At 41.5% G+C, this 24,246-nt stretch overlaps 1 protein-coding gene across 3 annotated transcripts in view; it reads right to left on the bottom strand.

Annotated features, from left to right (window-relative positions):
* The window catches only part of Sema2a (Semaphorin 2a), a 159,645-nt gene extending 136,809 nt beyond the window's left edge, over positions 1–22,836 (bottom strand). The window contains exon 1 of one of the 3 annotated variants that reach the window (XM_072895237.1): positions 22,669–22,836. In XM_072895237.1, coding sequence (XP_072751338.1) covers positions 22,669–22,810 — 142 coding nt within the window. In that variant the 5' untranslated portion in view covers positions 22,811–22,836. Of the gene's footprint in view, positions 1–5,938; positions 7,817–22,668 lie in introns of those variants that run through there. The other 2 variants (XM_072895246.1, XM_072895227.1) reach the window with 2 other exon arrangements.
* Between the last annotated feature and the right edge of the window lie 1,410 nt (positions 22,837–24,246).

The following is a 24,246-nucleotide window of genomic DNA, read 5'->3' as shown; positions in this document are numbered from 1 at the left end:
TAATGTATAATTTCAGATTAACATTTCCATTATAAGATAAAATTTCGAGATAGTGTGTCACACTATTTCTCTGTTTCCAGATTTCATTTTTCGAAAATTACAAAATATTAAAAGAGAAACGGTATTTCAGAATGATAACATTATAATACATTTTATAAGTGATATTTATTCTTTTAATCTCGAATAAAATTTAAAATCTCATTTTTAAAAACAGATCTCGAATACTCAAAGAGATATCGATACGCATAAAAAAAAAGAAATGATATTAAAAATTATTATTTCCACTATTATCATAAGATTGCGCATTTTCCTAAAGTTTACCCTTCTTACATTTAAATCTGTAACTTCTCAAAGTATCTGTCGTTAAGAGCAGTGCACCTCGGTGGCCAGATTCAACAAAAAGCTATGTAAATGTATTTAATTGCGTGTGCGAAAGTTTCGATTGGATGGCAACACGACGTATACGAGTGTCTCGATCGAAGGTAATCGTCTCGATATAGAATCTCGTTAAGCAACGTAAAACAACTTAAAAATACAGTTGAAATTCGTCGCTTATGAATTTCGTAGTCTCGAGAAGCAAGAGTATAATATCCGCGTGTAGTTTAGCGCACGTTCAACGATCGGCTAATAAATCTTAAGACTTTAAGTTAGGGGGGATGCGTGAGATTTCTGCGCTGCCTTAGGAGGTAAAATAACGCGCCGACAAATAATTATGATTTTTATTAGTGGCGGCATAGGCATCTCCTCTGTGTGCAATAAACTTACGATGATTATTACCGACGCTAATCATATATATTTCGTCGGATGTAATTACTAGTACATCGTGTCCAGTAATTTTTCTCGAATCATCTAAATGATGAAGGAAATATTCTCGTCTAACATCCGTCTCAACCGGCTTAAATATTATATCGAAGACAAGCATTTCGCGACTTTTTTATCGTTTTATCGGCACATAAAGATAGCAAAGCGATAGAAATAGTTTCGAGTTTTTAACAGAATTATGTAATCTACTTCCATCTATTCACTGTTCGCCTCATTGAAAAGTTTTATAAATGTCCACATAGACCATCGTTTAAATGTCCAAGGCACACAATCGCGGAGACCGCATTATATCCTCATTATTCCCTTTATCCGCGAAAAGATATTCGTAGCGACGAAATCGTCTCATCTCACGAACGCAGGTACTTTCGCGCGTTTACACCATGGAGTACAAAGTGTTTTCTGTAGCTATAAAAGAGCGAGAAAGAAGGATAAGTAAAGAAAAAGGTGAAAAAAAAAAAAAAGATTTACTCTTTCTCTTGTCTCTCTTCTTGCTATTTCCTTCTTCACAGTGCACGTAATCCTGTCGTCGGAATATCCAACCATCCCCCGACGCGCTCGCCATCTTTCTCGCGTACTTTTTGTTTTGCGTTTCGTGAGAGTCTTGTGTAGGGTGCCGCTCTAGTCGGAGCTTACATCGCGGACGGATTTCGCCCGAAATAAAGAAAAGATAAAAGCTAATGCCGCTAAAGCTGCTCCTTTCGAACGAGAACGTGTAAGCCGTCAAACGTACACGTGTGCGGGCGTGACAAAAAAAAAAAAAGAAAAAAAAAGAAAAAAAAACGATGTCTGTTTAATTTAATTCGCGTCTGTAAAATTCTTTGTACACGGATTAGGAATTAAAGTTCGCACGAGTTCCTCAAATCCGATTAAAGCGACGATTAAAGAGTAAAACTCACACGCGATGGGTTTAGGTTAAACGACCGAAAACTCATCGCTCTTCATTTTCTACCCCGTCCGTAATACCCGGTCAAGCCGCTATGCGTTCAAAAACGGCTACGCGCGATTACATGAAAGCGACGAAGAAGTTACGAACTATTCCATCGCAAGCGTCCGCGCGCCCGCGCGCCCGCTCGCTCGCGAATCGATAGGCGGCTGTCTTTCTTGTTTAACCACCGATTTGCACCAACACTTCGCTCGTGACTCGAGCTTCTTGGGATTTCGCAACAAAGTTCTCACTTTTGTGCGCACGCCCACAACGATTGCGCGCAAACTGCAAACTTGGATCGTGTCTTTGTGCGCCACGCGTCTTCTCGAGCCCTTCGTACACTATCACCGCCCTTTATCCGTCGTTCTCCATCCCCGACGACGAAGTCCCGCGAACGACTTGGCGCAGTTTCGCGCGCGCTTTTTACCTCCGGGACGAGAGAACTTCCAGAGCATCGACTGGCGCGAGAAGGAAGAAAAAAAAAGTAACTGAAAGAACGCGACTGAAGAGCAGCGTGAGTAATGCAGAGTAGAAATTAATCGATTCTCCTCCGGTGTTTTTTTTGTCGCGACGTTGCGTCGCCCTGGTGTCGCGTTCAGAAGTACATCGCCCGTCAAAAGTTGCCTTTCTATCTGTGCGCCGACAAATCAGAAGGAAAACTTGAAGAATAATTTCCAAGAGTCCGGGGCATAAAAGGGTTATACGCCCGCTCTTTTCACTCGGTGTAACTCGAGCGGGCTGCGCGCGAGCCTTTTCAAAGGGAAATAATTCAACCGCCGCGTACGAAAGCTCCCGCTGATTCCGATGGTCTAACTTCGCAAGGCTCCCCAAAGGCAATGTCTCGGCATTCATGCTGACCCCCAGGACCGCAGGAATGCGCGGCCTCGAATACCGTGCGCTGGATGAGTCTTAGCTGCGGTCGCTCATTACATAGCCTTGGCGGAAGCGATAGCGGATGCGAAAGACAGAGAGAGAAAGAGAGAGAGAGAGAGAGAGACAGCGCGACTGTAACGCGGAATCGGACGACCGGTAGCGATGTAGTTGACTCTCTCGTGAAGCTTTTAATCTCGAAAATCTTTGAGACCTTCGTGCGACCAAAGGAAAACTTTCGCAGTCCGTCCGGCACTCAAGACTGACCGAACGACCGCGCTTTTCCCTCTTCTCTTTACCTAGCTACTTCTGCAAACATACATACATACACGCACACATTACTGATAAATCTCTCTGTAGTGTACAAAGACAGCATTGCCGCTCGAACTCCTTGAATTTATCGGCGAATTAGAGATCTGTATAGAATAAAATCGATTGTGCGTGGAAAAAACAAACCGGAAGAAAGAATAAAGTACCGTTAAAAAAGTTTATATATTTAATTCGTGCTTGATCCGCGCTATTGCAGGAAGTAGTTTAAATAGCTATACCGTTATAATTGAAAACAAGATGTTATCTTGTTAGATAAAAAGTACTATTATCTTGAGACAAATAGTTTAATACAACAGGACATAGTCGTAGATAATTTCGCGCAACTTCATTACATGCGAACGTATATGGAGAATTACACGTCAAATGTGCATGTAAATTGAATCAACAGATCGGTTAGGTTTGAGAAGCCTGTCGAAATTAATATCCGTTCCGTTAGTTAACAGAGATTCGATACGAAGGGCTTAGAATTCATGATCGCTTGGTGGCGTAGATACCTGCCCGCAAGTACAGATTAGATCAATGCGGTATGATGTGCTCGAACATAATAGACACTAGATATATGTATACAGATCCTTAGCATGTGGAGAGAGTATAACGGGATTTACGTTATCAATCAACACGCTATTTGCTGCGTCTTGCGAACGAGATTCAATGCCGCGGTCATTGATATTTCTACAACAAAAAGCTTGAGAAATCCGAGTATATCCTATCGCGAGTATCAAATAATGATTACTCGTCAGAGAGATGGAAGTTTGTGTTATCTACACAATCCGCATGCCTGCTGCGCTTGCATACCGGAAATCACGTCACACGCTCCAAACACATCGCCGCGCAAAGTAAGATTAGACGTTTGCTCGGGAACTCGCAACAACAGTCAGTTTTCCTTCAGCGTTCGTGGAACGCGACACGACGACGAAATTAGTCGGAAGGCGATAACTTCGGAAACAAGTGTCTCGCACACACAAACACACAGAGTGCTACCGTTGCGGGTTGCGGGACGTTCCAAAACTTGGCGCCGAATATTCGCGTGGACGCGAAACCGACATTCCGCGAAACCGAAACACGCGCTCACGCATTCCGTCGGAAGAACAGCGCATTTAGAAGGACAATAACCGCGTCGTCGTAATGAAAATTCCGCCATCGACGCGACAGGAAAACAAACCGGCCGCAAATCCCCCAAAAAGTTTGCCTCTCGGAAAATAGCTCGGAAGCTACGCTTCTGCGCTCGTAGAAAACACTCGGAAACGCCTAAGTTGTTTGTGTGCGTAAGTGTACGAGCGTGCGACGCAAGCATTGCGTCTCCCTAGCGTGCGGTCTCTTGCTTTATACACGCGAGAGAGCCACCGCCACCGTCACCGCCACGCACCGATGCGGCGATGCTCTCCACACACAGACCGATCCAACCAACCGACCGACCATTCCACATTCCATTCGACGGTTCTCTCTCTCCCTCGGTACCATAATGAAGTCAGCTCGGCGTTCTAAGCCCCGGTAATATCGCGTGGCAGAGCCTTCCCCCGAGATAATATTGGTGATGTATGCTAACGGGCATTTCGTTGCCCGAGGTAGGTTCGTTTTTACATTTTGCACTCGTCCATTCTTTTAAACGATTTACCGGAAAGAGAGAAAGAGGTCAGCATCTCGTGAGAAAAATACGCGGAGTTTTCCGGAAAAATCTCTAGTGTATACCGTGACGTAAAATATTTTTCGTCTGACAAGACGACGGAATCACGGATTATTAATTCTTATCTAACGAAAATGTTTTAAATTAATTAGAATTTAAATTACAACAATAACTGTTTGATTTATCGGAAATAATTTACCGGAAAGAGAGAAGGAAGTCAGCATCCCGTGAGAAAAAATGTAACGTAGGGTTTTCCTGAAAATCTCCGATATATACATCATAACGCGTAATATTTTTCGTATGATAAGCGAACCAGATTATTAACGATTTTCTTGTCTATTTTTATCCAACGAGAATTATATATTTTAATTAATCCATAGCTTAAATTAATATACAATATTGTTCGATATTAATGCCAAACTGTTTGGAAAAATTAGTGTCGTGAAATAATCGTGATTTTAAATAAAAATAAATGTATTTCCTGATTAATTTCGAATCAAGTTCGTGCACCAGCATCCAATGCGCTAATTGTATTTCATTAAACGTAGGTGTCAACGATTGAGTTTACTTGTTTGTATAATTTGTAATGTAAATGGCCGATCGGCCCAGCGAAACGATCCCGGAAGTCACATTATTTAATTTGGACGATACATTTACAAATTAATAGCGATCGATATCCTGATGTAAAAGTTGCACCATTCATCGCCCATCGATCATCGCGAATGCATTACATTAATATTTAATATATTATCGTTCGTATGAAAAAAATAGCAAAAAGCGAAAAATGTTGCACGATCTCGTTAGACAATCTTTAATATAATAATAAGACATTTTTTTATTATCTTGTATATTTGAAATACCGTACATGTAAAACTTTTATTTTTGCTTTCTATATATTTGTCCTGACTGGATATTAATAATATTGGAAACAAATATTGCATAATTTATTTCAGTATAGATTATGAATATTTTACGGAATTTCTTGTATCTGATTATCCTACGAACATGTTTGAGCATAAATAGAGCGCTAAACGTATACGCGTAGTCCTGTCAGCGTCGTAATAACCATGACATTCGTCGATGACGATAAAAAATCACGACACCACGTGGCTTCACTATCACCTCGCTCGTCCGTTTCCACTTCCGCTCGCGCGTCACGAGCCTGCCCTACCGCAATCAAACTGAGCTTGGTTGAAATATTCCCGTAGAAATATCACCGTACATTCTACATACTTTATTTGCCATAGGTGTCTGTCAATAATCACCTGTCAATGATCCCGCGATCGTCGTGATGTCTCGACGTTTTTAACGAGTATATTTCGTTTTCGCAAATTGTCTCCCCGATAACACGGGTAGAAATGACTGACCTTTGTGATGCCTGAGATGAGAACGTCCGCAGCATGGTTGCTCGAAGTAAGCGTGCCCCGGATGAGCGCCAGCGGGTCTGCTGGCCGTGCTGGGGCCCATGAGTTGTCCTAGGACAGCTGCGAGAACAGCTGCCCTAATCATCGTCATGGCGGCCGGTAATAGTTTCTGCCTCAGCATGGTCACGAAGAAATCAAACACAATCTCACTTTTCCCTCGAACTCTCTCAATTTTTACCGTGAAATTATTCCCGCAATTCTACTTCCGCCAATCCCCGAGCATTATGCGCACAACGATTTAGTTTACTTCACTCACGATAGTCTGATTCCGACGCGACGTACGATTACAAAGAACCGCGTGGGCCTCGATACGCTGACCTTGAGCAGGAAGAGGAGAGCTTCTTCCTTCTTTGTGTAGTGCGTGGTTTGTTGCCCTTTACTGCTGGCAACGACAACGAGACGGCCGTTCACTGGCGTATAAAGCGTCTCTCACTCTCTCTTTCTCGTTTAATCGCCCGTCTTTGTCGCGCTCCCGCGGCAGGTATATTCCGAGAAACTCGACCGCGTGCTGCTTCGTTCGGCTGCCTCTTTCCCCCCTCTCTCCACGATTCGTCCACCTCCTTCCGCGCCGTCTCGGAGGACAAAGGAATTCTCTTCCTTCGTCTTTTATTTCTCGTACACGGCCCAGTGCCCTTAAGCCGTAGATAAGTTCTTAGAACGGCGGACGACGAGCAATTCACGTCGATCGCGGACGCAGATTCTAAGAACTTCTTATTTTCTCCTCAACCAACGTTTTGCCCCCCCGTTGTTATCTCTTTTTCTTGATCGCTGGAACGATTACTTAAACGTTTCTTATCTTTTGTCAGCAAAACTCGAAGCACATATTCGCCACTGTTAAGCGTTACGATCCTTTTCAACGAGGAGTGAAACAACGAGGTTAGAATCGAAGTGTCGCGCGTGCGAGTATTAGCAACTGAGGAAATCTTGATTAACTAAATATAAAGAACGAGACGCGCACGACGGTCACATCTGTTGCTCGAGTCGAGACGGACGCGATTACAAAGTCGACAAGCTGTTGGTTTTCCCCTATCGCGTGTACATCTTTGCGACAACGGGGTAATCGCAGACGCGACGTATTGGCGACACACGAGCGCATCCGTCACAACATGATCGAATCACCGTTAAAGAATCGTTGTATTCATCGACGTTTAATTGTAAGTCGCGACGCTTTACGGACCGAACCGACCTGCCGTGGCTGTTAACGACGAACAACGATTACACTAACCTCTCTCGTCGGAGGCCGCGGCACGACTGTTACCCTCTGACGCGCGTTGCCGCGTTCAGCCGTACAGCCGCGCTCGGCGCCGCTCGGCCGACGTCGGCTCCACTCGGTCGCGACCGCTACGGAGAGCGCACGACTCTACGGTCTACGGTCGCTGCTCGCCGTTCGCTGCGACTCGTGGCTCTCGCAATCCGAGATATTCGCTGATCGCGAAGAGGCGAAGAGTATAAGCGTCAGCCCTCGATATTTCTCGTAACTCTAGCACGCGGGCGCACGCTTTTTTATGGTGGCTATGAAAAATTTTAGATCGCCCGAAGAGGAAAGATCGAATAAATGCTCCAAATCGAACTCTGTAGCATTTTCAAAGGCGTCTGAATTATAAAGGTTTTGCGCTATTTTTTTTTTTTTTTTTTTTTTTTTAAAACGTCAAACGAAACGCACTCGTCTTACTTGTCGTATCCGATAAAGCCGATAAAGCTTCCTCGATTCGTAGCAAATCTTTCGGAGCTCTTTCCCTCATGCGATTAACGAGATCTTCGTTCTGCTTATCGAAGAACATACGCGAATACTGATGAAAAATATATCAGATTTGTAAGTTCGAATATAAAGAAATGTAATATTGAAATTGAGATGTATGTATATATATTAAAAATTGATTTCTGTATAAATATATAAATATAAATATTATATATTATATATATATAATAAAATCTATATTAATTACTTATCTATGTTATATTTAAAAAAAAAACATTCCAGAGAAATACGTAATAATTATAAAATATAAAAAATTCGCCTTTGACAATTTGATCTCGATATTTTTTTCATCCTCTCAGTTAAATATTTCTTCCTATATATATATATATATATAATTTTTCATTTTTAACTTTTCAGTTTCATATAAATTATAATATAATCGAATCCAATTTGCTATGAAATTATAGAATTCTAAAGAAAGATTATGAGGTCAATTCATATAATAAGAAGAAATTACATGGAGGTGGAATTATTTGAAATGAAAGAAAATTAATAATTGAGCTCTCATATATAAACATAATGCAACGTTTCAATTTGATAGTTGACGCAAACGAACTCTAATTGAAGTAAAGCGGTTAACACAATTATTCCTACTAAATCATTCAGTTAGCGATAATTTAGTTAGGTCTACTGTATATGTAATTACTGTAAATGTAATTTACAATACGCAAACGAAATCTTGTTATTCCAAGTGACTATTCATATTATTTATATAAATTGATCAGAACACAAAAGACAGCAGATATGACTACAAGACAAATTATTATTTTTTCATCGCGAATCATTTATGCTCAGTATCGAGTTTTCCTCGTGGAACTTATACGAAATGATTAACAAATAAATATTTATATTATTGTTCTTTAGCAATGTCTTAATAAAAACAGCAAAATTAATAAATAAGACAGCGGCATTATCAAAATACGCACTTACTCCGCCATCCACGTCTCATAAAGTAGATTCACCTAGACATATATGTAAATATGTATAATAAAATAAATTTTGTGAGATTGAGATATACGTTCGATACTGCAAGCGTCCGCTACATTTCGCGCACCGATACGGCCCCGAAGGATACCGCGAGAACGAAGTCAAGCGAGGTATATGAATAAGTCGATATGCTAATATGAAAATCTTGGAAGTTAGCTGAGCCCAGAGGCTGGTTGAGAAAGTTACGCGGCATCCAGGCCACGGTACAAAGTGTCTCTCTTGGTTTCGCGGAAGGGGAGACAATTCTGTACCCCCGGTAGAGTGTAGCGCAGAGGTACATACCGGGTATTACGACTGTAGCGGGACTACAGACCACTTCCTTTGTTGCTCGCGGTGAAGATGCAGTAGACGGAGGTAAGGGAAGTCGTAAGAATTTTAGAACAAAGGGAAAACCAGTCGTGGAGACGGTGTAAAAGCGTGGCTTTTCTTAGTTTTCTCCCTTTCTCTGTCTTTCTCTCTTTCACTCTCGCTCTGTCTTCGCGCTACAGAAAGACGATGGGTCGGGTGCCGCGACCAACAAATCCACCGGTCGCTCTATCCCATTTCATTGAAATAGTTTAGAATTGCATGAGGCCATTCGGTCGGGCCTTCTCCCGTCGTCGCGCCGTTTCTTACGACTGGTCTTATACTTCGGCGCGGTCCGAGGTGCCGTCTTTTTGGGAGAGCGCGTACAGTAAGAGCGGGGCAAATCACCGGAAAAACCGTAAACTGCATCCCGCCGGTATCGTCGCGTTCAACGTTTGAAATATAAAGCGTCGATGTGCACGACACGAGCGGGATATGTCTGCAAAAATCGTGCCTGTTGTGGAACACTCTGAGGTAAGAACTCCTCTCCGCAATAAATGCGCTGAAGAAATTGCGAAATGTCTGATGCGTTTTACGGAAAATTTTATAAAGTCGAGCGAACCTCGTGTCTATTCGCTTACGATATCGCACATTTTGCTCATTTCTATCACATGTTTAATATAGAAAGAAGGAAGAGTAATAAGAATACAGCCTAGAGGACATTTCATAGAAAATGATGTTTCTATATCGGAAAGCGATCAGTTACGCGCAACATGATGTTACTTCGCGAACAGCATGATCCTTCGTTAGTTCCACTTCAATAGTAGCAAGCGTCTGAACTATCGTAAGACGCGAATGATGAGAAGGCTTCGTGCGATATTAAATATTCAAAGACTTCAAATCGAGTCTACATTATCCTCTTATTCCGCGGAGGTGCTTCGCGCGTCTTTGAAGCCTCCACACCTCGTTGCATCTGAGTCGCGAATCGACGGATTCTTTTTTTCGTACGAACGAATCGAAAATATTTGTCGTCATGCGGATCAACAAAATCCGTGTCCTCGTACAGTCGAACGTTATCCGCGTGTTTCGCAATTTTATACAGACTTTTGCCTCTTCATAGTCATCCTTTTTATCCTCACTCGCGTGTGACGACAACGCGGCATAATATAATAAACTAAAAGTATTGTCGCGATATGTAAAGTAACAAACAAAAATATGAAAGATTGATAAATTACGTTAAATTCGAAAAAGATCCAATTTTATATTACTTTATATGCGGCAAATTTAATGCTAAAAATATTTTGACGGTAAGAGATAACAATATATTATATAGTTATAAACTTTCACGCTTACGGAATAATCGCCACAATTATCATCTAATATACGCTGGCGAGGGGCATTGTCCATCCATATTGCACGCAAAGCCCTAAACAGCGTTATAATTGCCTAGCTGTCTCGTTCTTATTATTTAGTATTTCCTTCCGCCGAGAAAACTGACAATGAGAGAGCGGCTGTAGTCTGGTATAATCGAGACTCGCGTACACCTATACGTGTTTCTTATAACGTGATATCGTTTCTTCTTTCTCTTTATTTTTTCCATTCCACCCACCCAACCAATCCACTAAATTATATTTAATATCTATCCGATACGGCTCTCACTTATCTCTCATCCGAAACACATGGTAAGCATCGAGATCTCGTCATCTCTTTAAGAAGGGAAAAGAGCGCGTTCCCTTCTCTACATGGGATCCGAGCAACATCTCACTTAGTCATAAGAATTTGCGCGCACGCGTATATTCTTTTGTTCCGCTAAATCCGCTTAACTGCGGCTTTATATCCCGTATAAACAGCAAGGGAAAACGACAAAGAAAAATGTTGAATTTACAAAGACTACGCTACGCATGCACGGTTCCGCTGATTCCGAAAGGAGGCATTAAATTTCGATGTAACGTAAATGGGTTTTCAAACCATGTATATATGTATCATTTGAAAGAATATTGAATAAGGGAAAAAGTATTGAAAATTAATACATATAAATATAAATATAAATATATAAATATAAATATAAATATAAATATAAATATAAATATAAATATAAATATATATATGTATATAAGTTTCAGAATAGCCAGTTCAAGAAAAAACAAAGAGTAGATTTCACATAGAGAGGTGAGAATATTTTTCTAAAGAGAAATAGAATTGAGTAATCATTAATTTTTACATTATTTAGAAGCGATGCTGCAAAATTAGTCGGTTAAAGAGGGATAAATGGCTGCAAAAGCATCCACATTGTACAAGAAATGAAACTCATTGTCAGAAAAATATGAATAACACGATATATCGTCGTCATGTGTAAAAAGTTTTACTCTCTCTCTAGCATGGTTATTGCACACGACAACTCGTAATTTCAAAATGAGCATATTATTATATCGCTTGAAAAATTAATGTTTAAAGTATTAATAAAGGGGAATAAAAAATATTACATTTTATTTACAATTTATTTCGTTTAACATGCGCGTTATAGCTTCAATTAATTAATATATGCGCGACTTGTCGATAGTAATAGATACATTGTTCTTCGAGGAAATTCTTCGCAAGCGATGCTGCAGCAAACAAGGCATCGTTCATGCCTGCTAATTTTAATGCGAAGCGTACTAATGCGCGTCTGCGGTCGATTAGAACGCACTGTTGCATCGGCCAGCTGAAGCTCGAGTAAAACGCGTCTCCGCACAGTCCGCATTCCGTTCTGATTCACGGAATACTCTAGTTAGGTAAAGCGTCTTTGGTAGAGTACCTCTCTCTGATACGATGGATGTTGTGCGGAAGGTGAATACGAAGAAGAGAAGAGACAAAGAGGGAGGAGAGATTACGCGAAGGTGGACGGAGAGCGGGGATCTTTATGGGGTGTGATCATCAAAGTGACCCGTACCCCCGTTAAACGGCTCACGTCTCGATCAGAGACAAGCCCGAGCAATGCCGCCGAGTGATACCAAGGGCTGCGTCGGCTGAGGGTGTCACGGTGGATTTAATTAATGCAATTTAGCATCCATCCATCATCTCTCGCGTTTTTGCCCTAACGAGGGCTGCTACCGTCGACGTCGACGTCGGCGTCGTTGTTGCCGTTGCCGTTGCCGTTGCCGTTGCCGTTGCTACTGTTGTGCCGTCGCCGGTGCTATACTACGTGGCACTTTGATGACGAGCAAGCCTCTCGATTATATCGACACCTGGACCGCCATCTACCCCCTGGCGGAGCCCTTCTTCCCGCTTCGACCTCCGTCTCGCATCATGGAACCGGGGCTTTACGGTCACCCAGCCGTATTAAACTACGCCGTACAAGCAACGCGTTAAGCTCGGTCCGTGTCCGTGTGTAGTACATTTATCAGCGTGTGGTTATGTACGGTAGTGTGCGAGCCAGCTGCGACCGATACGTCGCTCGGTATCGGGGCAATAGACATCGGGGCGGTGGGTAATAATAGTGCAAAAAGAGTAGAACGTGGGGCGCACAAAGGAGTTGGCGCCTTTGGTTTTCGTATAGTCCACTCTCACGTCTTGTTAGTAACCGCTGCAAACAGGCGCCTGTCGTGTCCCGCTATCCAAGCGACATCGTGCGCCGCATTTAAGTGAGATGTATCACGCGTCGACGGCACAAAGCCGTTCATTTTATAGCTGCTCTTGTGTCCGCCCTTCGTGGCCTCAGACGAGCAGATTTGCTTCACATCCGCAAAAAGAATTGAATCACACAAAGAGGGGACAAATTAATATCAACCTTTCGTCACTTGATCGTACACTTGAATTACAAATATTGTTACGTCCAGCACCCTAAAACTTTATTAAATTTTTGCGATTAATGAACTTTATGCATAAACTGTTTCGTACGATTATAACAGGTTACGAATAAATTGCAATTGTCGTGATATTCGTTTTCATTATAAATTGAGACAAAGCGTTATAATCGCGTTTATTAAGATTTTGCAATGACATCGAAGAAATGTACACGTAGTAAAGACCGATCGAATCAGGCTTGAAACATACATGTCCGAAAGAGATTCTATAACATGCCACTCGTTCCTATAGAATTGGAAGAGAGAAATAGAGGCGTGGACGTGTAATCGCGAGCGTAGTATCTGCTCGACTAAAATAGCTTTCGATAAGAATATTCGAGAGAATCTTCTCTTCCGAGCCGCGCTGCTACAATCGCGATTTCAGGTGGTGAGCTCAGCGTTAAGCGAGTGCTCAAACAATTCGCTGCGAGAAGCCGCGATACGGCTCGAGCCTTAAGGCGAACCCGTTTTGCGGTTGCTAACGCGAGAAATAATATTGAGAGAACACATGATATGTATATAATAATATTGATTAAACTTTTCGTATAATGGAAGATGCTCGTTCGTACCTCTCCAATATTATTTTACTTATCAGAAACATTATTATCCATATTTTATCTTATTCTTACAATCATTTTAATGTATTATGCAGTGGTTACTACATTATAATAGGGTAACTAGGTATGATGGCCATAAGCTGAATATTTTCCAATAAGCGCTACATAGTGCGCTTTTTTAGTCATTATCAAAGATAAATAATCGATTAATGACTAAATAAAAAAGCACATTATGTAGCGATTATTAGAAAAATTACAGTCTATGGCCATCGTACCCTAGTTTGCTCTATGTAAATTTAATAAAATTTAATAATTAATACATTTCCCTAATATTAATTAATTTATAAGGGATGATTGTTAATGTAACGGTCGTTTAATAATACGCTTATAATATATTAAACATCGTAATTGTTGCAAGAAGATAATATGGATTGCAGAGAACAAGATCATAATGATGAAAAAGTTTATCGATTAAAAGTTAGAATCGAACTTAGCGACCGCGCGTATAAGATTACATAGCGCAAAATGGTTTTAGTTCTGAAATGGCAGTGGCGTTATTTCGAATTTAACGATCGCATACAGAACGAAACTTTTACGCGACCAAGCAGATTATTATATCCGTATTGAGCGCAAAGACACACCTGTACCCCGTATTCGTGCCGTGAAGATTGCTCTTCTCGTAAGGTGCTTAGGAGAAACAAGTCACGATCGCGTTTCACGGTAATTCTCACGTACCGATTTTAATCCACAGAATCCGTTCGATCGCGACCAATCGGGTCGTAATAGATCCGCCAAGTCGTTGGCAGATACGAGATTGGACAATGCGATTGTGCGACAGTTAAACGATTCAGCGTGTCGGGGAAAAAAAAAAAAAAAAAAAAAAAACGAGAGTGCCACGTATTTCGCGAGCGAGTCGTTACGCGGGTCACGCGTCTGATAGTAACTTCGATCGACATTGAAATATTAGCCGCGTTAGTTCTATATAAATGGATCTCGCTCAGGAAGCGCCTGTCACGACAATATGTCGCGGCGATGTGAAATCCTCATATCGACGTTTATCTTCCGCCAGGTGAGAATAATGTATATGTGGAGCGGCGAGAGTTTCGAATTAACCGAATGGCTACGAGCGATATTAGATAGCGCGCCCGATCCGCCTGCATTTAGGTATTAATAATGATTATCGCGGTAAACGCACGGTCTGTCGCTCATGATCGACGTGCATACTGTGTGCGCGATATGCGAAGCGGAGGTTAGGTTTTTTTTTCCATAGAGCTGTAACACAGATTCTGACGGTCAGCGAAATAGTCGAATGCATAATTACGTTAACGAGCGTTGCTTGTGGCGCACATTAACTCAGCGCTTACCGTCCGCAAACTTTTCGCGAGCAGACGCTCGCGCAATCCGGCGCGGCGGTGGTGCCCGATGAATGCGGCTTAATTGGTGGGCGAGGCCTCTAATTATATAGCTGATTGTCAATGCCGTCCATCGACGGGCCGCCATCTGCATTACCAGTGATTACCGCGGTGTGACGTTCGTTCGCTCGAAAACGATCGTACGTCCCTGCCGTCAGTTCGCTGCTCGCACTCTCTCTCCTGCCCCCGATCTCTCCATCTCTGTCTCGCCCCGACCAATTCGGCCTGATTATACATTCCGTTTTGGGGGTATTCGGGCAGTAGTGCATTTTTCACGAGCAGTTAACTGAAGTAATTAGTCATTGGACAGCAAGCAGCCGGAATAAACGGTCCATCCTGGAGAGCATTTTGTGGCGCTCGCGGACGGTGGCGATCGATACGTCCCGCCGGTGCGGAACTTTGGGGCTTTAGAACTGTCAATTGAATGCCGAATACAGGTCGGAGAAGTATCGAGTGGCCGACAAGAAAGATCGATGCGTCTATAATCCCAGTAAGCTTAAAATGTATCAATAAAATAGTGATTACTCTTATTGGAAGATTCGTCAGAAAACTTTAGATGCGCATGGTGTTTTTAATCTCAGCAATAATACTTTGCATTTCCTATTCTTGCGCTCCTGTCAATCAGACACCGAATTTTATGTTATATGTGCAAGATAATTCAAAGAGCGCATCTTTCAGTTGAATGTTCGATATATTGAATTTTTAACGATATAAAGGTATAAAAATAAAATAAAATGTTTACGGTCGGACGCTTTCGACCGCACACTGTGCGCAGTAATATCGTCCCTATTGGCATTTAGACCGCGGCGTTGCGAACGGTTACCAAAAGCCACGGACCAACAAGGGCATTCGATATCGTACTAGTGGCGTTATTAATTCCCAGTAGTTCCATCGTATACACGCTCGGGACGATTGCCGTTAATCGTGTCTGCGGGCCGGTTAATCGTTCAGATCGAGATGCTTGATTAAAGTGAAGCGAAATAGGCGCCGATAATTATCAAGCGAATTATTCAACGAAACATTTTTAAATCAACATTCTAACGATTTACACGACGTATATGCTGCCTTATAAAATACATACTCCTGTTACAAATATCTGTGTGAGCATACGCATCCGTTATAATCGCGACGATTGAAATATGATTTTGCTTCGAATATCTTCGCTTGCCGAATCTCTCGCTGATACTCGAACTGGAATAATGCTCTCCCTTTCCGATGTTTCGATTCCGGAACAATAACTCGACATTATACAAATCAAACGAGCGTTGATATTCATGAACCCGAAGCCGGAGGGTGAAGGTATAATTGCATTACGCGTACACCCTAAAATACGACAGCGGGGAGATCCATTCCGTGTCCCTCTACGCCGGTAGAGCTCAGTTCCCATCGAATTTTCTCTCGTATAATCGTCCGTGTTTCACGCATTTCCACCTCGAACTAGACAGGAGCGTTAACTGAAAAATGACAATACGAAAATCTACCGCATGTCTCTGGAGTTCCGGCTGACTTTTGAAAAACATTGTTTTGTTATTTCCGTCATTCGAAATTTAATTCCCGTGCTTTACAAAAATATATACATTATTCAAATTTTTGCAAAATTTAAATGTAAATTCACAAATATTATCACTGCTTAATTTCAACAGTTTCCTCCGTTATTCGCGGTTGACTGTATTGTTCTCAAACGCAACGTACGATTACTCAACCGCAAGCTCGATTGCATTCCACGTGATTATGGTCAACAATAATGTTGTGAATGTCCGTAATAATGATACGCGCGTCATGTGTGGGCGGATGTAGACGATGTGTTTGTGCGAAATGGCACAGAAACACGCGTGAGCGATAGCGATAACGAATTTGAAGAAGGAAGAAACGAACGGCGAGCAAAACGAAAAGAACCACGAGTGAACAGAATAGACGACAGATACGCCTTTCAGTTTTGTGCGGCGAGGGGAAATTGAAACAGCTAACCGCGTTGGCGTTGACGAGGGTGAAGGGAGAGAAGAGGCCGTGCGCACATAGCGAAAAGAGGCGACTATCGGGGTGCGAAGCGGTAGGGAGGGTGCGAACGAAAGAGGAAGAGAACGAGAAGGGGAGAGATAAAGAGAACGAGAGAGCGCTGGTACCACGCGGGAGAGATTCAATCAAACGAACGCATATAAATGAGTCGTTTCAGGGTAAAACTGAATTATACGCCGGCGCTTCTATATCCACACGCGTGCGTCGCGCGTGCACGTATACGCGCGCGCTCACACGCGCGTATCCGGATCACAGTCGCTGTCGCGAACGAACCATCGAGAGCGTTGTATATATACTGGCGAATATCCGGGAATGTGCTCTCTCGCCGACGGACCCTTATCCGAAAAGATTCGTTTGGATAACGCGACGATTCAATGGCACAATCGAAAGGTCGAAGCGGTCGTAGAGTTGAATAAAAACAAGCAATGTGGGTCGACGACGGAAAAAGATGGCATCGGTTGGTTGAAAAGATTTTTGGCATTAGCTATATTAACGGTACTCGATCTATATATTGTATAATACATACAGAGCGTATATATAGTTATATATGTACAATATATACCTACGTACACTCGAGATTTTTCTAAACGGATTTCCTATTCGCTATTCTATACAAAAAGAGGTAATCTTCCGTACAATCACTGTAACGTTGGAAAGAAGACCAAGCTATTCAACTGCAGGAACATGAAAAAGAATTACATACGCAGGAATATTTTCAGAGCTAGAAACGAATACGTAGAGTCTGCCAGGGGTATCTGTCTTTCGCAAAAATCGCGCGCGACAAATCTTTTCTTTTGAAAAGTTATTCCACAACGAACAATAAAGAGCTCGACAAGAAATAACGATTGTCCGTCGCGGAGAAGTGGACGGTTTCGTAGCATGAGTGACGGCGAAACGAAAGGGATGTGGAGAGAATAGCGGAAAGTGAGAAGAGAGAAGAGAGAGTCCTGAGAGATATAAAAGATGGAAGCAAGAGGGAGAAAGAACTGGCGGGCCGCGGTAGGAAATTAAATAACCAAACTTTTCCACAAGGATCCCGGGGGTTACTTTGGAAGCCAACGCCAGGCAGAGCAATGGCAATGGCGGTGAAGTGACTGGAAAGAATCAAAAGAACAAACGGGAGCTAGGAGGAGAGCGGGGGGAGCGAGAAAAGGGGTGAGGTGGCGGTCGCAGAGGGATACAGGGTAGGGAACGAGCGAACAGCGAAGGCCGCAAGAAGTGCAAGATAAACGTGCCACGGTCCGCCATTCCGTGTCCCTCTTTGTCCTATCGCCAACTCTGGTCGTCGCTTCAACGAATTTTCCAACTTTTCGTCGTCCTCCTCGTCCGCCGTCTCGTTATTCTTGTCGGTCTTACTTGCCTGCATCGCGCGCGTCGTCACGCGGGAGCGACGAGGAAAAGTTCGCCCGAAATCTTTCTCTGCGTTCCTCTTTCCGCCGTAGACCCCGCGCCAAGTTTCTTCATTATGCCAATGACCCGTTGTTTCGTATCACGTAGAAAATTACGGCACAAAACGTAGACTATATCGCTGGCCCGTTGACCCCTTCACTATAATGATTATTATAAGCTCGCTCGCTGCCATTTAACTCTGTTCGCGTATTGAGTTTTTCCTTATTCTTTCCTTGAAGCACAAATTAATGAAAATTTAATAATATCCCATTAATCATTTAAAAATTATGCTTGACATATACATATATATTTTGACATTTTAATTACGATAAACTCACTGTGTGTGTGTGTGTGTGTGTGTAAAGATAGTCCTACACATTGTGCTACATGTATGTATGTAACATTGTACAATTGCGAAAAATTAAATATGCATTCTGTTTATTAGTTTCTAAAATCGATATACTTACATACACAGCAGTATGATGACAGATTATTTTATTATATTATATATCAAAGTAAATTTTTTTCAATCTTAATTCAAGTCGACTATTGTTTCAAGTATAAATAATTTTTTTTTTTTATTTAAACCATATTTAAACATTCGATATAATCGAAAATGTGTACGATTGTTGAACCACCAACTTTAACAGCGTATCGTCGATGATCAGCTAACATAATAAAGGTACACGAGCTGCTTTGCAACCCTGTAGACACTGATAATTGAACCAGGCTTTCACAACACGAATTTTAGTTCGATCCTCTGGCTTCAACCTTATCTAATCTGGGGGACCGAGGTGTCCAGAATAGCTTGAGGTAATGAGACAATCTAGAAACGCAATTTGGCTTAACGATGAAAGTGATTTCCAATCACTGATATACAACAACAAAATCACGTGATTAAATCTCATCGAAAAGCTTTAACTATGCCTACAGAAATTCCAATAATGAATTTATCCTCGTTATATTAGTTATAAAATTATAAATTACTTTCGTGTCACAAAGTAGTATAGGCTTAAACATGTTAAAAGCAAAAAATATTATTTTAAATTTCTTACTATATCGATATAAAATATCATCGATCGCAATATTGTGACAACATAATATAATTCGAGTTATTCAATTCCACATTTCTTTGTTAAATCGATGGGATTTCACGAATACATTACCAGACACATTTGTTAGAGATATAAATATACATTTATATACGAAAGTAAACATCGTTTGAGAGCAAGCAAATAAAATGTGAATCACAAATAACACGAAATTGAGTTGCCAACATATGAAAACGTACATGGTAAAACGGTATCGGGCCAGACCCGTCACCGACGACCCCTTCATCGATGCTGAAAGGAGTCGCTGTGACCCATGTAGAATCGCAGGATGAAGACCTCAACAAATGCCGAGATTTGGTTGCCTCGGATGATGGATGTGATCTGGCCCGAAGGGGAAAACAGCGAGTAAAAAGAACGAAGCGACGATATAAGAAAAAGAGAGAAAGAGAGAGTGAAGAGTAACGAGAAGACGACGCAGACGATAGGAATCGACGTAGGAAGTACATGCACAAAAGATTGATAAAAAATAGGAGAAAAAGATTGACGCTATGTCACTAGAGATTGCACGAAATTGCGAAAGACGGAGAACCTCTGCGAAAAAAGAGATTCCGCCGCGTCTCACGTCATCAGAAAGAGGTAACGCTACGCTGTCGACGGATGAATGCAATTTTTCACGGATGCTATGGAGGCCGGAAGTCTGACGGAAGCCGGAAGCAGGATCGGCGAATCCGCGAAACGCGCGCGAGAGGAACAAAGCTTCGACCTGACGTGCGTGTATTCGCGCGAGTAAAAAAAACTGCAGCCTTATCTCACTCACAACGGAGAGAGATTAATGCCGTTTGATGAATCGCGATGTCACTTCTCGCTGTCGTGTATAATTGTGGCTATTTTTCATTCTTCATACGAGTAATATCTATGCCGTTCCTCTGCACGCGATAAAACGTAGATAGTTCGATTTTACCACGATGATAATGCATTGATTATTCAATTGCGATATCGATTTATCTATCTAAAAAATAAGGCGTAAAAAATTCTCTAAATAAATTATTTATCTCTTCTTCTTTCAAGTCTATTTCTTCTCGTGACATAAATAAACTTTCAACAAAATTTAAACTATGATCTTTCTCAAAAGAAAGCACATTGCTACTAAGAAGACAGGAAGGAAAGATTTATATAGAAGAAGCATATAGAGGACGCGGAATGGTCAGCAGGAAGACGACAGATAGGTATACTGGGACCGACAAAGAAAATATAACAGTAGACTAGGAAAAGAATAGGCGCAATGACGTAGGTATTACATCAAAGGCTACATTGTCGGAAGCGGAAGTGAGGTGATGCTTATTCAGTCAGAAGTTGCAACACGACTTACTGAATCTTACAGAGAGGAAAGGGGGGGGGGGAGAGAGAGAGAGAGAGAGAGAGAGAGAGAGAAAGAGAGAGAATGGAGAGAGATAACCCGCTATGCTCGTGAGCAGAAAACTAAAGAGGAAACAAGAGAAAGAGGAGAAGGAGGATCTATCGGCCGGAAGGCGTAGATACACTATCTATGCTACCTACTGTGACCGCGATAGATAACTCTCTAAAAAACTCGGTAAAACCACTTTAGCTCGCACGTTGGTCACTTATAATGCGAGGACCCGCAATCTATCCCTACGATCGATTTCACCGAAAGCTCCTAATTATCATCGTTACGGTGCAAATAAACTCTTCAAAAGCTATGCAAATGATTACTTTAGCGCGCTATTCTTTAGGCGAGAATAAAATGTAAAAGAAAATTAATATTGAAAACTATTTGTCATCCAATATTTGTAGTTCTAAGTTGAAAAGAAGTTGGAAAGAACGTAAAATGTTGTAAATATATTAAATGCAGAAACGAAAAAAACTTATAAATATAGTTGAATTAAATGTGATATGAGTCGTTATTATGTCGCGCGAGTATCCGCAAACACAATAGATGCAATTAAATGTCGAAGAAAGCGGCGCTGGAACAAGCTAAAAAATCGGAATTTCCAATAGCTCATTTAAACCGCCAATAATCGACATTCGAAAGCGCGCCAAGAGATGAAAAACGAGGATGGCCGCGACCGACTTGGGTGCTCGCTCATGAGGGATTTACGCCTTGTTATGCAGATCGAATTTACGGCTAAATCATACGGTATTCTCGCGGTTTCCCGCAATCGTCAACGTTACTCTCCTCTCGCATCTCGCTCGCGGCGATGGCGCGAAATCGGGATAACGAGGCGGACGTGAAGGCGAAAGAGAACAACGCACAGACAGGTGGCTATGAATACGCCTTAAAGTAGCTTTTCGCTCTGTAACCGGCTCATTCTCCGCTGCTGTTCTCTTCCGTCTCTGTGTTTCATTGTTTTTCTCTCTTCGCTTCTTTTCCGTTTGTTCGCTCGGTCTCCATCTCTCTGTCGTCCCGTCTCTCTCCGATACTCTACGATTCCGACCATCTCTTCTCGTTTTCGTCTCTACCGAGGCGGCGTCGTCCTCCATCCGCCTCACCCCGGCACGACTGCCCATTCTCGGACCAGTAGTGAGATAGACGTTTATCTCTCGTTTCTACAAACTGTGCTCGCTCGTGTTGCGAGGCAGGAAATTCAGGCGATCGATAGGATACCGCATCAGAATCACTCACAGACGAGCGCTCATTTCTCTTGCATTCTTGCCGCTGACTGTAATGTTGCAGCAAGATGATTGCCGTTTCTCCCATGTTGCGTTATGTATTTTCCTACGCTTTTTTGACTAATGCCATTTGCGAATGTCATTCATTCTTACGTATTGTAGTTTCTTAACTTTAGTTTATAGCTTGTAGTTTATAGAATTCTATATAATACATATATATATCCCCCCCCCATATTATAAAATTACTTACATGTGTATATTCATTAATAAATTCGGATTTTTATCTATCGATAATATTAAACAATTTGAATATTATTAAATTTTCGTTTAAGTTTCCGTATTAACTATTTAATAATTTATATTTTTTTTCACCGTTTAAACCATATTAAACATTAATAAATGCCGACCATTTATCAAGAAGTTTAGTATGCTCTGTCGGGAAATATATAATTGCGAAAAACCAGTCACGCCCTTCAACCGGTTATTACGCTAACGAGCCTTCAAAGGTGGAATATCCAATACATTAAATTGAAATTTATCATCAGCACTACCGTGCTGTCAGTATCGTCGCATTAAACGACCGTGACGATATAACGTTTTTCATTATATTCGCGATACCTAATTGAAGGGACAGTAATCTTTACGATGGTGAATGATCGGAGTTCTTTAGATCCCGTTTTTTTTCATACAAGGTGACATTGAGAGAGGAGAATATTTATTTAGAAATCGAGAACGAGCGAGATCAGAAAATTTAAGCGAGTACTCACCTTCGTGCAATTTTTCCAAGGTTCCCTCGGCCAAGATTCCAGCGAGAAAAAAGACGAACCAAAGCAAGCCAATCATTCTTCTAATTCTTGACGTATCCATTCTGTTAGCACTTAGATACTGCAACAAAAATACAAGTTGCATGACATTTCAATCAATCAATTATATAATTTTTATAATTTATAATTTGTAAACACACATATATACGCGCGAAAAATCTTTAACGTTTCACAAGAAAAAAAAGCTTCCTAAATCTGTGAAAATTGTGAAAATGAAACTTTCGAGCGAAAGCGAAGCTCAGTCGGGTCTTAAAATACAGAGCAGCGATTAACTGAATTATAAATATATACCGTCGTCTGTGTGTGTGTGTGTGTGTGTGTGTGTGCCTAGTGAGAGAAACGATAGTTGGCGACTGGCCAAGATTCTTCGTAAAGTACTGGCGCGTACAAGCAATTATGGGAACATTTGATGAATCACATGTCTCCGATTCGTACGTAATATATCGGAGCGAGCGAGTTTTCGAACGTGGCGCGTAATGACACACACGGTAGTAATGACAAACGCGGAAGAACGACGGCGGAGGTTGTTAACATCGAGCTCGGGCAAATATGTTTTTATCGCCGTGCTTCTCTCGAGTACGACGAGCACTTCGGGCGGGGCAGGAAAGTTCCGGGAAAGTTCGCGCACTGCAGTATCAATAACCAGTTTTCCGAGACGAAAAACTATCCGAGTATCTCGGAACCGCCGGCGGATATCCTTCCAGAAGATTCTCCGCCTTCTTCTGGCGCGGGAGCTTCCTCCTCCTGCTCCTTCGCTCGCAAGCTTTTCTTATACGGCCGCTCGCACACACGAACCGGAGAGGAAACAAAATAACGAATGGTACTAATAGAACGCGTTCTTGGTCTCCAGAAAACTTTTCTACTGTGCCTCTCTCTGCAGCAACCTGAGTATTGGCCGGGCAGTGCATCGTAAATCAAAAGTTTCTCACCTAAAGAGAAGGCGAATATGTATATAACCACGCGCAATATCTGTATTTTCCGAGCACTTTTTTGCTACAAGAATCCAAACAGACCGTACTAAAAAGTTTCATACGACTGGTAATAATGTCATATGATTACTGTAAAATAACTGTCATAAGTATTGCGAACGAAATGTAGTATAATAAAATCATAGATTTTTAATATGCATATAAATATGTCAATATGTGCATATAATTATATTCATAAGCACATATATGTATATGTCGATATATGTATAAATACCGGTTATGTGACAACAGATCGACGATCACTGGTGATGCAGAAGTGTCTCATGAGTCTGCTTATCTTCCCGAGGTGTCCTATAAATCACGCTGACGAGAGCGAAAATGGATAGAAAGCAAGGGAGATAAATTATCATAAAAGAGTTCCAAGGAGTATCTTATATGGTAGGCCCTCCTACCTATAGTAATTTGTGAATATATATTATTTTATAATATAAATTAATATTTATATTATATTTTATTTATTTTATTTTGTTACATTAATATTTATATTTATATTTTATTTTGTTACATTAATATTTATATTTATTTTATTTTT

Source organism: Anoplolepis gracilipes, chromosome 1, assembly GCF_047496725.1.
Source record: "Anoplolepis gracilipes chromosome 1, ASM4749672v1, whole genome shotgun sequence".
NCBI lineage: Eukaryota > Metazoa > Arthropoda > Insecta > Hymenoptera > Formicidae > Anoplolepis > Anoplolepis gracilipes.
Note: the sequence above shows the minus strand (reverse complement) of the source record. Positions and strands in the feature narration are given on the sequence as shown.